General features: G+C 45.2%; 3 protein-coding genes across 9 annotated transcripts; 2 read left to right on the forward strand and 1 right to left on the reverse strand.

Moving 5' to 3' along the window:
- Nucleotides 1–7: 7 nt before the first annotated feature.
- On the reverse strand, nucleotides 8–4,255 carry LOC107220830 (transmembrane protein 43 homolog). 6 transcript variants are annotated; one of them, XM_046742307.1, is made up of 6 exons: nucleotides 3,332–3,457; nucleotides 2,191–2,373; nucleotides 1,806–2,038; nucleotides 1,353–1,653; nucleotides 1,026–1,271; nucleotides 8–267 (listed from the first exon to the last, which is right to left on the reverse strand). In XM_046742307.1, exons 1-6 carry the CDS (start codon nucleotides 3,404–3,406, stop codon nucleotides 133–135), a joined length of 1,173 nt encoding a protein of 390 aa, XP_046598263.1. In that variant the 5' UTR covers nucleotides 3,407–3,457; the 3' UTR covers nucleotides 8–132. The 6 variants fall into 6 exon arrangements, with proteins under 6 accessions (XP_046598263.1, XP_046598262.1, XP_015515075.2 ...); XM_046742306.1 differs by lacking the exon at nucleotides 8–267 and adding an exon at nucleotides 367–980 and having other exon boundaries at nucleotides 1,066–1,271; XM_015659589.2 differs by lacking the exons at nucleotides 8–267; nucleotides 3,332–3,457 and adding exons at nucleotides 367–980; nucleotides 2,899–3,002 and having other exon boundaries at nucleotides 1,066–1,271.
- On the forward strand, nucleotides 4,082–7,588 carry LOC107220833 (methylcrotonoyl-CoA carboxylase subunit alpha, mitochondrial). Of its 2 annotated transcripts, none has more exons than XM_046742297.1 (10): nucleotides 4,082–4,217; nucleotides 4,309–4,620; nucleotides 4,705–4,780; nucleotides 4,907–5,291; nucleotides 5,361–5,695; nucleotides 5,789–6,085; nucleotides 6,148–6,357; nucleotides 6,427–6,906; nucleotides 7,009–7,200; nucleotides 7,282–7,588. In XM_046742297.1, exons 2-10 carry the CDS (start codon nucleotides 4,577–4,579, stop codon nucleotides 7,393–7,395), a joined length of 2,133 nt encoding a protein of 710 aa, XP_046598253.1. In that variant the 5' UTR covers nucleotides 4,082–4,217; nucleotides 4,309–4,576; the 3' UTR covers nucleotides 7,396–7,588. The 2 variants fall into 2 exon arrangements, with proteins under 2 accessions (XP_046598253.1, XP_015515079.1); XM_015659593.2 differs by lacking the exon at nucleotides 4,082–4,217 and having other exon boundaries at nucleotides 4,344–4,487; nucleotides 4,564–4,620.
- A 607-nt stretch (nucleotides 7,589–8,195) lies between these two features.
- Nucleotides 8,196–13,324, forward strand: LOC107220811 (inactive ubiquitin carboxyl-terminal hydrolase MINDY-4B). The gene is made up of 11 exons (XM_015659551.2): nucleotides 8,196–8,838; nucleotides 9,210–9,370; nucleotides 10,728–10,813; nucleotides 10,896–11,125; nucleotides 11,209–11,449; nucleotides 11,616–11,681; nucleotides 11,754–11,824; nucleotides 12,018–12,168; nucleotides 12,254–12,456; nucleotides 12,532–12,684; nucleotides 12,791–13,324. The coding sequence occupies exons 2-11, from the start codon at nucleotides 9,214–9,216 to the stop codon at nucleotides 12,834–12,836; spliced, it is 1,404 nt and encodes a 467-aa protein (XP_015515037.2). The 5' UTR covers nucleotides 8,196–8,838; nucleotides 9,210–9,213; the 3' UTR covers nucleotides 12,837–13,324.
- The last annotated feature ends 383 nt before the right edge of the window (nucleotides 13,325–13,707 follow it).

Raw genomic sequence — 13,707 nt, forward strand, 5'->3', positions numbered from 1 at the left:
TGCCGCACTACTTTTACCCTACCCAGTGTTCCTTGCGCGAATTACTGTACCCAATCTTTTTCTAGATTGCCCTGCCACCTACGGTGTTTCACGCGCGCAAATCCGACTCGGCCGGCAACAAGATTTCTACCTCTATCCCAAACTATGCCCGTATCGATGTGTCAGTTGACCATGCCGGTACTGCAGAATGCATGCACTGTTGAATTTTTCTGGCGCGCCAACTTCCACAAGATTGGCTCTGTTTATTGTAAATGGCATGTGGTCGGCCTGAAAAAATGGGATTCAAAGGAAAATAGGGGGATATTAGTCATCAAAAAATATGTCACAAATTGAGCCATTGATCTAATGTATCGATTTGTTTAATCTACATGTTAAGTTTTCAATCAAAATGTCTTTATTAAAAGTTATGTAGATTGGCGAGATTGTATTTACAGCTCACATACTCAGAATTGAAATTTTTTACTTCCTACTAAATAAGTCAAGTTTGTAATGAACAAAAGATATTATAAACAACTCCGAGAAGGAATAATTATTACCTGGAAAATAAAAATGTTGAATGATGTGACTAGACTCAATACCATAAACATTTGCGCAGGTGTATCATGCATGCATGTGTAGCATGCAGATCTTTAAACGCATAGAGGGTAGACAGCGAATGATGGAATGTTTTTGACACATAGACAGCGTGCGTTTGCAGTCATAGTCTTCGATAGTTGTCTCGTTGTTGACCCCGATTTTCCGAGAAGATGGTTGAATAGAGAAATGGTACGACGGAAGCCAGCGCCAGACACAAGCCGACAATGGGTCTGTACCATACCCAGGCAAAACCAATGACCAATAAACTGATGGACATGGAGACAGATATGTTTACAGATTCAATAGCAATCACGCCGCATAAAAATGTTGAATTCAAGACGAGCGTGCGTATTATGTTTGCCAAACATGTAGCAGCGAGAAACAGCACTAGCCAACCCAGACCTCTGCAAGTGATGAAATCATGACTCAGTAAGTCGTAATTATCGTACCAGAGCGTTTATCATTTTCAGACAAATTTGCCAGTCCAACCTTATAGCCCAGGTGCGCCAATAGTTGTGCACATGTTCTAGGTGAAACATCTGATCCACGGATATCACGTCCTTTCTTTGTATTAAGATTTCTTCGCCATGCGAGGTCGTATAGGGAACGATAGTTCCATCTACCTGCATGCCGATAATTGAATAGATGTCATCGCCCTTGCCAGCGTACGAAAATTGTATTCTGATATCTCCGACCTGATTGATGATAATTAGAAAGGATTAGTAGAAGTAGAAATAATGCAAGAGCTGTAATAACGGAAAGCAGTGATTTCAAACCTGAGGATTCCATAAGTCATTACTGTGATAGTAGAGGCCAGAGTGCAATTTGATGTCTCTACGCTCCGGCCTCTCATCGCTAGTAATCTCAACAAAGTGATTGAATTTCTTTTTTAACTCTTCACCAAGAGTCAAGGCTCCAATCTTAACCTCATTGGCAATTTGTATCTGACTCCGCACAGGCATGATTTTGGGATTATGGTGACCAGTTCTGATATCGAATGAATCTGAATCCACAAGCTTGTCCTTCCATTCTGTCGTATAATAGTAGTGCTTTTCATCTTCGGTAACACCTCCAAAACTGCACAGGGTGAAATCGGACACAATGGAAATGAATCAGTTTATTTCTAACTGGGTGATAGAAGTTGTAGATTGTAGTAAAGTAAAAATTTCAAACCGTGAGAAAACAGTATGAAACGAAACAGATGAAGTACAATTCAAGATTTACCTCACCTACGTTCCTCTTCAATTTCGATCCATTGATACATCTGTACCCTTCTCTTCAGCTTTACGCTGGCCATAACGATTCCATAATCAGGTTCAGTGAGCGGTTCAAGCACTCTCAGTGGCCCCGAAAAATGAACAAGTCTGTGCTGATGCTCAGGTAGCACATGGTTCACACTGGACAGCGGCACAATGTTACGCAGCGCCTCATTCAGCGAATGTGCTGTTCTAACCGCACGGCCCTAAGGACAAGCAGCAAGGAGTAAACAGGGAATTGCATGTTCTCTGAAAGCAGACTGTTCCTATAACAAGCTAGGCCAATGGGGATTTCATAATTGCAAAGGTCTTTGGTACAGCCGTCGAACAATGTGTCAGTCAAAGTCTAGTGCAATACCTCGTTCCAAAATAGCAGGCACATCCCAGCTGCGAATAGAACTGACCCAATAATGGCGGTCAGCCAAGATTCCTTGAACTGTTCGGCAACGGTCATCGGTGTGTGAGTGGGTCCAGCTTGTTTGAAACCGGCCGATCTATCGCGGTATGCGTTATCAACATTGCCTCTACGAGGCTGCCCATTCTGAAACGAAGTCCAAACAATGTGAAAATTAGGATTACGTTAGGTTAAGTTAGGTTAAATTCTACAGAGAATAAACAAGGTTGAGGCCGGTCGGATGACACGCGAACTTACGTTTGTCCGATACATCCCACCTGTGACAACAATCACCATAAACTACGCCTGACTCGGCGTTTGTATTCACGTACAACAACACGGTGTTCATGTAATCTGGGACATCAACTTAAAAAAACATTCTCCAACAGGCGACTGCCGGATACTCTGGGTAAACCCATCTATACATGGAGGTAGCATCCCCATTTTCGCATGCGTGACCGTGTAAAGGAAATACCGGTATATTGTCTCTCTCGCTCTGCGCCGTGATTGGCTTAGCGTGCTTTCTCAACCAATCACGGACGCAGGGCGACAGAGGTAGAGTTACTGGACCCTGATTTTGACTTGTTTTTCACTTGACGGAAAATTCTCATGAGTGAAATACACGGTTGTACGTGAAATATAAATCAGACTCAGGCCCCATATTGCCCTTACCGTATAAGCTCGATGAGTAAACATAAAACGACGAGGGAACGACTGATGCCGCCACAAATCCTCAATTTCCTTAACAATTTCTGCAATTTTAGCACAAAGCGGAAAGAAAATGAAATGAAAATAGAAAAGCGAGGTTAAGACTTACAATTCGGAAATACAAATGACAATGTCACTGAACTGGCCTGAACTGCGGTCGCCTCGTCACGAAACCTTTCACAGTCACGATAGTTGATAAATGTTCATGTACTCGGAGGCGGAGATTTTTATTGCTCTGGAATTCTCTGATAACTTCTTCTAAGTCTTAGGGGTTAGAAATGGTAAGAATACAATCGAGCGGCGAAAAACTGACGCTTAATTTACAGCATATGTTAGGACGCTTGTCCCAATTTCGGCATCGCTAATCCGTTTACTCGAATGTTTTTCAAACAGTCACCTCCATTGTGCCGAGGCTGTGCCAAACAATTAGCTGTTGAGAACGCGGGATTCGATGTATTCGCTGAAGAGGCATCGTCAAGTCTCAGGGGAAACAACATCAGGACTGGCATCGAGCTAATCACTGGGATGGCTGTGAGTAATTGCTATAACACTGAGGCAACGATTCACCAGAGTGCTTTAATAGAAACGTGTGAAAAATATGAAGAACTAATCAGTACCTATGGTTAACTTTTTGGGGTCAGAAAATCGACATGCTAGCACCAAAAGTCTGCATGAAACTTTTTCCAATAACTGTATGGTTGGCCTTCAATTTTTGATTCTAAAATGGGCTGACGATCGATCACAGGTTTCACATACTGACGGACTCCCCAGAAGATTGTGCACAGAATGCAATGACAAGCTGGAAGCGTTCATGGCCTTTCGAACACAGCTGTTAACGTCTCTCAGACTCTTTCTAAGCTCTAGAGATAGTCGAGCTCCTACCGGAACCGAACATCCGTTGGAAATATCATTACCCCCGTTACCTGTGCCAATACTCAATCAAGAAGGAATCGGACTATCTCATGTTAGGGAGAATACATATGTAACGTTAGAGTCAAATAGTTTTGTTAGGTATAGCAGTAGTCAGACAGAGCATTATGTGAAAGTGAAGAGAGCAAATGTGGCCGAACGGGACGACGAATCCGAGATTGATGTGTGCTCAGGGGATGACGATGAAGTTCTCGAACTAGATTTTCAGAGCAAAAAGGATGAAATCTATGAGATTGATAGTTCTGAGGAGTCGGACATACAAGTCTGTGACTACGAACCAAACAGGTTATGAGCTTGTCTTATCACCAAGCTGTAAATGTTGCTCAAGAGAAAAAGCTTCAGGATTTTCTTTGGTATATCACAACAAACTAAAATAATTAAAAGTAAGCTTTCATTAAGCAGAAGAATTCGATGATAAGAATTAACTCTTAAAACGATTCACAGTCACTCTATACGTCCCTGAACGATGTGGCTGCATAAGTTAAAAACAGCTTACGGAATACATGGCTTTGTTGACGCAACTCATTATCTTATCTCAATATTCATGACGACGCTATTACGAGACCGTTTGTACGTGTCAGCAAAAAAGAAATGGTTTGATAAGAAATCGTCTTGATTGAGTGGTTGGTAAAAATTGCGTCCACCTTACACCGAAAATTGACCAAGGAAAAACGCATTTTTTAATACGAGAATTTACAGCTATCACCAAGTCATGTACACCCTGTTGCTGCGGTCGGTCTGGCCTGTTCATAAAACGTAAGGAGTACCCGTTTGTCGATAAGATAAGATCAAATATATTCGTCTACACATGCATGTGTCTTGATCGTGCTATATTTACAGGCCCTGGCATATAACCTCGTGGATCGATCGGGAATTTTCATTATCGACCGTACACAATGGAAAAAGGCTTGGGAAGGTATATGCACACAATATCTATACGTATAATATGTACAATGCATAATTTAGATATCAAATTTTAGCAAATCTCTGATGAAATTATAAAACGCAGCTAATTCTGAGCGATTTTATTTCCCGCGCGCAGATCCTCATCGCAAATCGCGGCGAAATCGCTTGCCGAATTGCAAGAACCGCTCGTAAACTTGGGGTAAAAACGGTGGCGGTATACAGCGACGCGGACCAGGAGGCCATGCACGTCCGTTTGGCTGACGAGGCCTACAACATTGGACCCGCGGCTTCGACCGAAAGTTACCTGAAGCAGGATAGTATAATTGAGGCTGCCAAGAAGTCCAAGTCCCAGGCGATACACCCCGGCTATGGATTTTTATCGGAGAATACTGAATTCGCCGAGCTCTGTCAGAGCGAGGGGATCACCTTCATCGGGCCCCCGGCGAGCGCGATCAGGGACATGGGGATAAAGAACACCTCCAAGGCCATTATGGCCGCGGCCGGCGTACCTGTAGTTCCAGGTCCGTAACTCCGCTACCTGCGGCGGTCCTATTTTCGTCATAAGAAAAAAAAATATTCTCTCTACGCAGGTTATCACGGAGAGGATCAATCCAACGACAGATTGATGGCAGAGGCAAGACTTGTCGGTTTTCCACTGATGATTAAGGCGGTGCGAGGAGGTGGAGGCAAAGGAATGCGCATAGCTTTTGAAGAAGGAGATTTTTTCACGGCATTGGAGGCGGCTCGAACCGAATCGGCAAAATCGTTCGGCGACTCGGCCGTGTTGTTAGAGAAATATGTTTCCGAACCCCGGCACGTCGAAGTTCAGGTATTCGCTGATCAGCACGGAAACGCTGTCCACCTGTTCGAAAGAGACTGTTCGGTTCAAAGGAGACATCAAAAAATCATTGAGGAGGCCCCCGCGGTTTGTTAATGCTACATGTATAATGTATATTTATACATTACCACGTGATCCTGATAATCAACGTTATTTTCTGCAATTTTTCAAAACTTACAGCCGGGAATTTCGCCCGAGTTGCGGTCGGAGCTAGGTGCAGCCGCCGTCCGGGCGGCAAAGGCCGTTAAATACGTGGGAGCCGGGACAGTGGAATTTATTCTCGATCGTTACACTCACAGTTTTCATTTCATGGAGATGAACACGCGGCTCCAGGTTGAGCATCCCGTTACCGAAGCAATTACCGGCACTGACCTCGTCGAGTGGCAGCTCACAGTGGCTGCCGGAGAGAAGTTGCCGCTTACTCAGGAAGAGATAAAGTTGGCGGGACACGCTTTCGAGGCGAGAATATACGCCGAGGTTGGTTTTCATCGTTGTATTTCGCAATACCTCGCGAATGACTAGTGAATCCTGCGTTACAGGATCCGAATAACGGGTTTCTACCTGGTGCCGGTCCCCTGTTACATCTAACGACCCCGGAGATGTCGGCTGACGTCCGAGTCGAGACGGGGGTGCGGCAGGGTGATCAGGTTTCCGTGCACTACGATCCGATGATAGCGAAACTGGTCGTTTGGGGGAAGGACAGGAGCGAGGCGATCGGGAAACTCGGAGCGAAACTCGCGGAATACAATGTGAGTAATGTTTGTCCGCGCCTAAGCGGGGGAAAAACGTTTAAAAATACATTGCGATGTTTATTGTAGATCGTCGGCGTGGAAACAAACGTGCAATTCATCATGGACCTCGCTAGCCATCCGAAATTTGCCAGCGGTGATGTTCACACCGGCTTTATAGAGGAGAACCACGCAACTCTTTTTCCGAAAATCGAAATCACCAACGAGATACTGACCCAAGGAGCATTAGCCATGATCCTAGAAGAGAGTTTGCCCTCCTTGAACGATGCTAGCTTTACCCCGTTCGCAACAAACGTCGGCCTCAGACTGAACCACGCGCTTGAGCGTAAATTTCAATTTCTCTTCAAAGATAAGGAATTTGTGGTTAACGCAAGGTACCTTCGACCAGGTGTGTTTAACATGAGAACGAATGATACGGGCCCCTGGAGAAACGTGAGCGGTTCGTTGATAAGAAGGAACAATGTTCTCGAATTATTATCGGAAATCGACGGCGTAATAACCCGCGCTAGGATCGTTAATAACAATGGAGAGCTTTATTTATTTACGAACGTACGTAATATTCTATATTTAATTTTCAGTATTGTTCCCTACATCTACAGTGAAGCCCCATTGGCAAAAGATGAAAATGAACACGTGAATTTTGTTTCAAAGGAGCGCAAGTGGCAGCTGACGATACCGCCGCCGAAGTTCGTCACCGCTGTATCGTCGATCAGCGGTCAGCAGCGAGCGGTTGGTTCTGCGATGAGCCCAATGCCCGGTGTCGTCGACAAGATTTTCGTTCAGCGAGGTGATATTGTTAAAAAGGGCGATCCTCTCCTGGTGATCGTTGCCATGAAAATGGAGGTGAGTATGCCACGATTTGCTTTTCTTTCTCTTCGAGAGCTCTTGAAACTTTATAACACGCATTATTTTTTTTCGCCTCAGCACGCGATCAAGGCCGCCTGCGACGGACTTGTCGAGGAGGTCCTTTGCACTGCTGGCGAGAATGTTGCCAAGAATAAACTTCTCGTTAGGATGAAGGAGGAGGAATCAGTCTAGCTTCTGTTGCCGTACAGGGCGGAAAGTTTAATGATACTTGATACGATTGGAATCGTCGAATCTTCCTTTTTTAACTAATTTTTAATTTTTTATAATACCCATAAGGCCAGTTCTCTGGATTTGTTAATGGTTGTTTACAATGCTAGATATTTTTAACGAATAAATGTACATAATACTCCTCATACGCAAAGAATCGATTGTATGTCCGTAGCTATATACGACGGAACCTGTCTAGTTCATATCTCCCCTTCTCCTTATATATCTTGGTCGTATGCCGAAAAACTGTAAAAGTTATTTGCGGGGGTAATCAATCTCGGGGCGACTTCGTGGCACGTAATTAACGATCGCTCAACGTAATCGATCATTTCTTTAGCGGGTTAAGGTGGACTGGCGGGTCCGTGTGTTCGATGCATCATAGTATCACACGCATCTATTTACACTAGACTTACGTTAGTTTTTGCCGGTGTACATACGCACGTATGTACATACATCAACGTGTCGTGTAGTGCACACAGAGACCATTCCCGACTATTGTATTTCGCACCTGGCACTAGTTCCCTCTCTATTACCGGGATGTATTAACGAACACGGTTGTATACAGAGTACAGGCATGAACCCGATAGCGTGCCGCGAAATACCACGAAATAGATCTCCAGCGGCGCGAAACCCCCGGCACGTTCTCTCGCAAACTTAGAACAACTTTCTTCCTCGGCCAATGAGAGTATATGACTGTAGGATAGGTGTAAGGTATACCAAAAGTTTCAGGGGCAGTTCAGCCGGGCGAGCGTGCCATGAAATCCAAAGAGAATTTCGAAAGCGGCGGTTAAGGAGTTTAATAATAACGTTCGCAGAAAATATGCGAAACGCGAAACAAATTCTCATCAACGTGTTCACTCAACATCGCCATTCTCATAAATATCTTTCGCGATATACGGTTCGGTGGAATAAGGCTAGATATACCTATCGATCAGAGTTGCAACGCGGATTGATTGTGAGCCTGAAAACTTATTGGAATCGACTGATGGAACGAAGGGTCGACGCTTCTTCGTTCCCACCTATTCACACACCCACACACTGACAACAGGGTGTCGAGGTGTGCGAGGAGAGGCGGGTTGAAAATTTCGGAGTGTTTAGGGTAGGTGGTAACAATTACCGCCTTACACTACCCCCATCCGAGGAGCACAACCAGCGTAGCGGCTGCCTGTCAGTCAACAATTCTGCGCCCTGCTCGTCGGTGCGGACGACCTGCACGTCCCGAGTAACGGAGCCCCTGAAACTTCGTTATTGTCTTGCGGGACGGAGGGAAAAACGCTGAGGTGAAAATTCCACTGACTCTGCAGTCACCGCAGCAGGTTCAATTCTTAATCAAAAGTCACACCGACCATTTATTACACGTACTACGTTCACCGATACACGTCTACTTACAATAATAACCCGTATCCGGTAGGATGTAGCATTATATACATAAACATACGTATATTCAGTGATTCGCGTGATAGTTTGACTCATGCATATAACTTTATCTATTTGTAATTTCGCAACTTTTCGGGATTAAATCGTGTGTATGTCGGTGTATGTTATACCTGACGGAATGGGGTCGGTTGTACAAGGAAGAGGAAGACACTTTAAATTGCGGGGAGTTTATTTCAACAACTTTAGGAATTAGTCTTCTTTTTGCCGATTTCACTCATTAAATCGAATATCACGTACACAAGTGTAACTTCGTAGTCACCTTCTCTCTATAGACAATGTATCGAACAATTATAGCCATTGGACCCGAACATACCTACACAATACCTGGGCAATTTTTATAGTTACATGTCCTGTCGAACAGGCATGAGTGGAGATCGACAGACGACGAGTCAACGAGTACAGCGTATCGAAAGCCGGGGAATCCCCGAAAGAATCGCAGCGGTGCGTCTTATGCAGCAACGAGACGTCAACACGGAGAAGCCAACTTACCTCAGAGACAGAGGTAGGTGCAAATCGCGAATGCTATACCGTGAATACGGCCCTTTCTTGCAACAAAATATAATTTGCAATTGAGCAGGTGTACGTATGATAATTTAAACAGCACGTGCCGTCAGTGGGAGGTGATAAACAATGCCGTCTGGTGTTTATGACGCTTGGCTGCGCGACAAGCGACTGTGTCGTCTCCCTAGGGAATAACCGATTATTCCTGTAATAAAGAATGGAAAATAATTCGAGCGTGAGAATATGTTATAAACCGTTTTGCTATCTTGTCACTAATTTCTGGTTGTTAGGTATAAATTGGTTGCCTCTGCAGTACGAGCTGCGCGGTAATTCTGAGTAGATAAATCGCCGTGTTTCAGCTTACGTGAAATTCAGCAGAGATCGCTTATGTCGTATAAAAAAGTGTTTAAAAGGCCTTGGCGAGCTATAGGCAATGCTATTTGCACGAACGTATGAGGTGCGCTGCGATATGATCCAAAAATAGCTTGTACCCGGCGATGGGTCTTCGCGATAAGATCCTTTACCGTCGAATTTTCGAACAATCTCATCGAGCGCAGGCGGTAAGTTCCAACGAACAGTTCTACATGCATTACCGCATCGTTCGATCAGATTCTGATTTATGACCGTCGGCTAACACGCTACGGGACTCGCGAGGATCGACTTTAATCCCATATGCAACAGTGGATCGGTCAACCGATTAGGGTATTTTAGGTATGAAGCTATCGCAGCGCGCGAAAGTTTTGCTGAAATTCGAACGCGAGAGGGAATGTTTTGCACGTTGAAGAAACTCCCGTTGCACGTGCCTATGGCTATATAATTGGTTACAACAGTGTATCGCATAACGATGGTTCGGGAAGATGTTAGTGGGTCATGTCGGAAAACCCTGGCGAACTGACATTGCGAGAAACCAACTTTGTCTGCAGATATATGAGCAGGAGTAGGGGGAGGGAAACGGAGCCAAGACATCGGTGTGCAGGCGCATCGGATACCGCGGAATTTTTGACGTCTCGCGATGATGTTCGGTTGGTATAAAACCACGACCATCCTCCACTCCGATTACAATCGCGGCGGTATCTCTAATCCGGCCGGAACGATTCTTACGGAGTGAAGCAAATACGCGCTCGGATTTTTTTCACGATTATTCAGGCATGCGGCCTGCACCTACGAATATCCTGCAGGTACACATTCACCTCGTTTGCTAGTATTGGAAACATGCTGCTATTCACCCGCACCGCGAGGTGCGCCGAGCTGATGTCCGAGCCCGACGAGCTACAGCTAGCAGGTCTGGGTTTTATCGCCAGTTTTTAATTACTCGGTTTCACTAGCTGCTTCACGAGCCTTCTTTTCCTCATTTTCAGAGCGGGTGTTGTATCCGAGAAGCACCAAGACCCTGGCTAAGGTGCCGGTGATCGGAGGAACCCCGATAAGCGAGGAGACGTGCACGGTGGGTATGATGTACAACGTAACACCGAACACCTACCCAACTAACGTATAGCAGATTATTCTCGGGTTTTTCTGCAATGCAGGCATTACGGCAGTTGGTTTTCGGCTCCTGCGCCAGTCCGCCAAGGAGCGAATGGACTAGGACAGGTTTGACCCTGAGGCCAGGGGGGCAAAGTCTTGCCTTCGGTTTGAGGGCGGCGAGGAACTCGACTCGGAGTTTGGTCACAGCGGTACAGGCAGTGATGCTGAAGCACTTTCTCTTCAGGACTAACAAGATTGTCACCAGTTTCGCGAGACCAGCATCCCCGGAAGCGTGAGCGCAGTATAACAACAGTATTAATGATTGCCCGGGAATGAATCCGATATAATAGCATAGAAATTTGGCTTCTGTTGCAGTCTACTGAAGCCGAACCACGAGCGGCAAGTCGAAGTCCTGAGCTTGTCGATCGCTGAAGTTATATGGAGGTGTGGAGGCGGCGACGCCAAGCCCAGCAACGCCGCGACTGCTGTCAATCTCGCTTCTACAGGCGGCGCGTCCTCCGGCGTCTTTGTGCCCAAGGCCGTTGTTGTTCTGCCACAGGAGACGCCCTACGTTCAGCATAGCGTGCAATACTTTCAGGACGGGATTACCGAAACGGTATGGTGTTTACGCGTACAGTAGTCGGATTTTTTTATCTTCTCGAATTTTCGAACTCGAATACAAAAGAATAAGAAAAAAAAAAACCTACAGCACGGTGATCTCGAGTAATGGCGACTAACGAATCTTATTTTCTGTTAATAATATATGGTGAAAATCGGTACAGCTACATCTCTACGAATTCCATTCTCTTGAAGACCTCCAGATATTTGTCAAGAGGTACCTTTACCTGGTAAGTCGTTCGTAATTCCCTTTGCGAAACACTCGAGAGGAGTACCCGTATTATATTTTGGTGTCGATTTAGTTTCACGACGAAGGTGGACCCGGAGCGATAATTCTCCTCTACAGCGCCGTGCTGTCTCGAGGACTTGCCAAGTGAGGATACGTATACACGTAGTCGCATGCGTGTTCCTGTACACAAATTACACGTATCGTCTAGAGTGCGCGTTATGCAAAATTAATATATACTATAATGAGAATATGACAAGACCCTAAGGAGATACGTGTAATATAAAGAAATCTAACGAAAGGAAAGCGACCGACCCTCTGAATGACGAAATTCTCGTAGAGTGCGGACCGACTTCGAAGACCAAAGAACCTCGATGCTCGGCGGGTCGCCGGAAGAGGGACCGATGAGCGTCGCGACGCTGCTGTTAACCGGAAGGTGTTCGCCGCACCTCCACAACGGGGTGCTTTACGTCGGTGACGAGAACACCTACGTGAGGAGGAGCCCTTTGATATTGACAAATAACGTAAAACCAGGTTCGTCGCAGCGTGTCTCACACACCTTCGTCCTCTGTCAAGGCCGTGCCGAGATGGGGCGTCCTGGCGAGGAGCGAGGTCGGTATCCTGGTGCACGAGGGTGACGGTGCAGACGCCGACAAGCAGCCCGGTTCCCGACTCAAGACTCCGAGCCTGCCGATCTGGCTGACCCTTTGCCAGGGCCACTACGGCGTACTTTTCAACATGAACCGTGAACTTCTCAGAAATTACCACGCCGAGCGGAGGTGAGATACGATCTGCAGCGCAAGGGGGAAAGTCGTGAGACCAACGCGTTAATCCCGGATCTATCCCCGTTCTAGGTTCGAGATTCAATATTACACATGCGGTGGAAGCCACGCCACCCTGACGGTCGACACGAGAGCCAGCGAAGACTCGTCAGCGGACAACGCTGCCAGGGACGATCAACTGGTCGACGTCGCCTCGACTCCCTTGGAGAAGCTGATTCACACCAAGTTTGTATAATGAGATGCTATATCTACGTCTTAAATTTATATCTTTCATGCAGATATCTTATCTCATTAAGACGTAGGTATATCTTAATTTCGATCTTCTCCGCAGGTGGCAAGACGCACAGATTCAATGGAACGGCAGCCCGGTTTTATAGATATTATAATTGCGTAGACGCAGCGACAAAAGACAGATACGTATCGTCTTGAATATAATATATGTAGTATACCTATGCATGCACGCATATAAACGGTAACGATGTTTCTTTAAATGTAAATTTCATTGTACTAAACCATGTTCTAGTTGTAAATTAGCAATTACTGTGTTAAATGATGTAAATATATATGTATGGTTTATTTTGGTAAATGCTGTACGTAATGAAAATTCTGTGAACAACAGAACTTCGGCAAATCGATCCTACGCCTATGACATGGCTTTGTTATGTATAATTTAATAGTTTACTATACATTCGATTTGTAAGCAGAAATGAATCTAGGTGCCAGGTGTCTACGTAAATCTACGTATGCATATATCCTAGGTAACGTTAGAGGCATGTAACCCATGCGCATCAAATGGAGAAACTTGAGAGAGACGAAATAGACAATTGAGCTACATCCTGAATTAAATTTCAACTTGAAATAATAAAGAGAATATAGAATTTCTAAAATTCCGGGCTTGAAGCAATTTTTAAAAACGCCTCACCCGTATTTATCTCATACTTTACTTTACGCGTCGTCTTACGTGTCGCGTCTAATAATTATTTCATCATTCGTTATTCGATCGACGCGATGATTGTACAAACGGTATATATATTTAGGTATAGATATATCTGTGCGCAAACACCGAATGGGTTCATCCATCCTCTCGCCCTAGAAACGTTCGTCGTCACGCTATCTTTGCACTCGCATGTAGGCAGAGGGTGAATTCGCGCATAGTTTTCTTTTACTCGACTCTATAATATGTTATACACCCCAACAACACACTTCCCACAAATCTAAGGTATTCAGGAGTCGAGACAATGACTCGGT

The sequence above is a fragment of the Neodiprion lecontei genome, chromosome 5, assembly GCF_021901455.1.
Source record: "Neodiprion lecontei isolate iyNeoLeco1 chromosome 5, iyNeoLeco1.1, whole genome shotgun sequence".
NCBI classification, from domain to species: domain Eukaryota; kingdom Metazoa; phylum Arthropoda; class Insecta; order Hymenoptera; family Diprionidae; genus Neodiprion; species Neodiprion lecontei.

Coding starts and splice junctions, on each gene's coding strand:
- LOC107220830 (XM_046742306.1), bottom strand. CDS start 3,406: ATGCCTCTTCAGCGAATACATCGAATCCCGCGTTCTCAACAGCTAATT. Junction 1,272..1,352: donor ATGACTTATGGAATCCTCAG/GTTTGAAATCAC, acceptor ATCATCAATCAG/GTCGGAGATATCAGAATACA. Junction 981..1,065: donor TGGCGCACCTGGGCTATAAG/GTTGGACTGGCA, acceptor CATCACTTGCAG/AGGTCTGGGTTGGCTAGTGC.
- LOC107220833 (XM_046742297.1), top strand. CDS start 4,577: ATGTACACCCTGTTGCTGCGGTCGGTCTGGCCTGTTCATAAAAC. Junction 4,621..4,704: donor GTCTGGCCTGTTCATAAAAC/GTAAGGAGTACC, acceptor CTATATTTACAG/GCCCTGGCATATAACCTCGT. Junction 5,292..5,360: donor CGGCGTACCTGTAGTTCCAG/GTCCGTAACTCC, acceptor CTCTCTACGCAG/GTTATCACGGAGAGGATCAA.
- LOC107220811 (XM_015659551.2), top strand. CDS start 9,214: ATGTCCTGTCGAACAGGCATGAGTGGAGATCGACAGACGACGAGTCAA. Junction 11,682..11,753: donor TCAAGAGGTACCTTTACCTG/GTAAGTCGTTCG, acceptor GTGTCGATTTAG/TTTCACGACGAAGGTGGACC. Junction 12,685..12,790: donor GAGAAGCTGATTCACACCAA/GTTTGTATAATG, acceptor TCTTCTCCGCAG/GTGGCAAGACGCACAGATTC.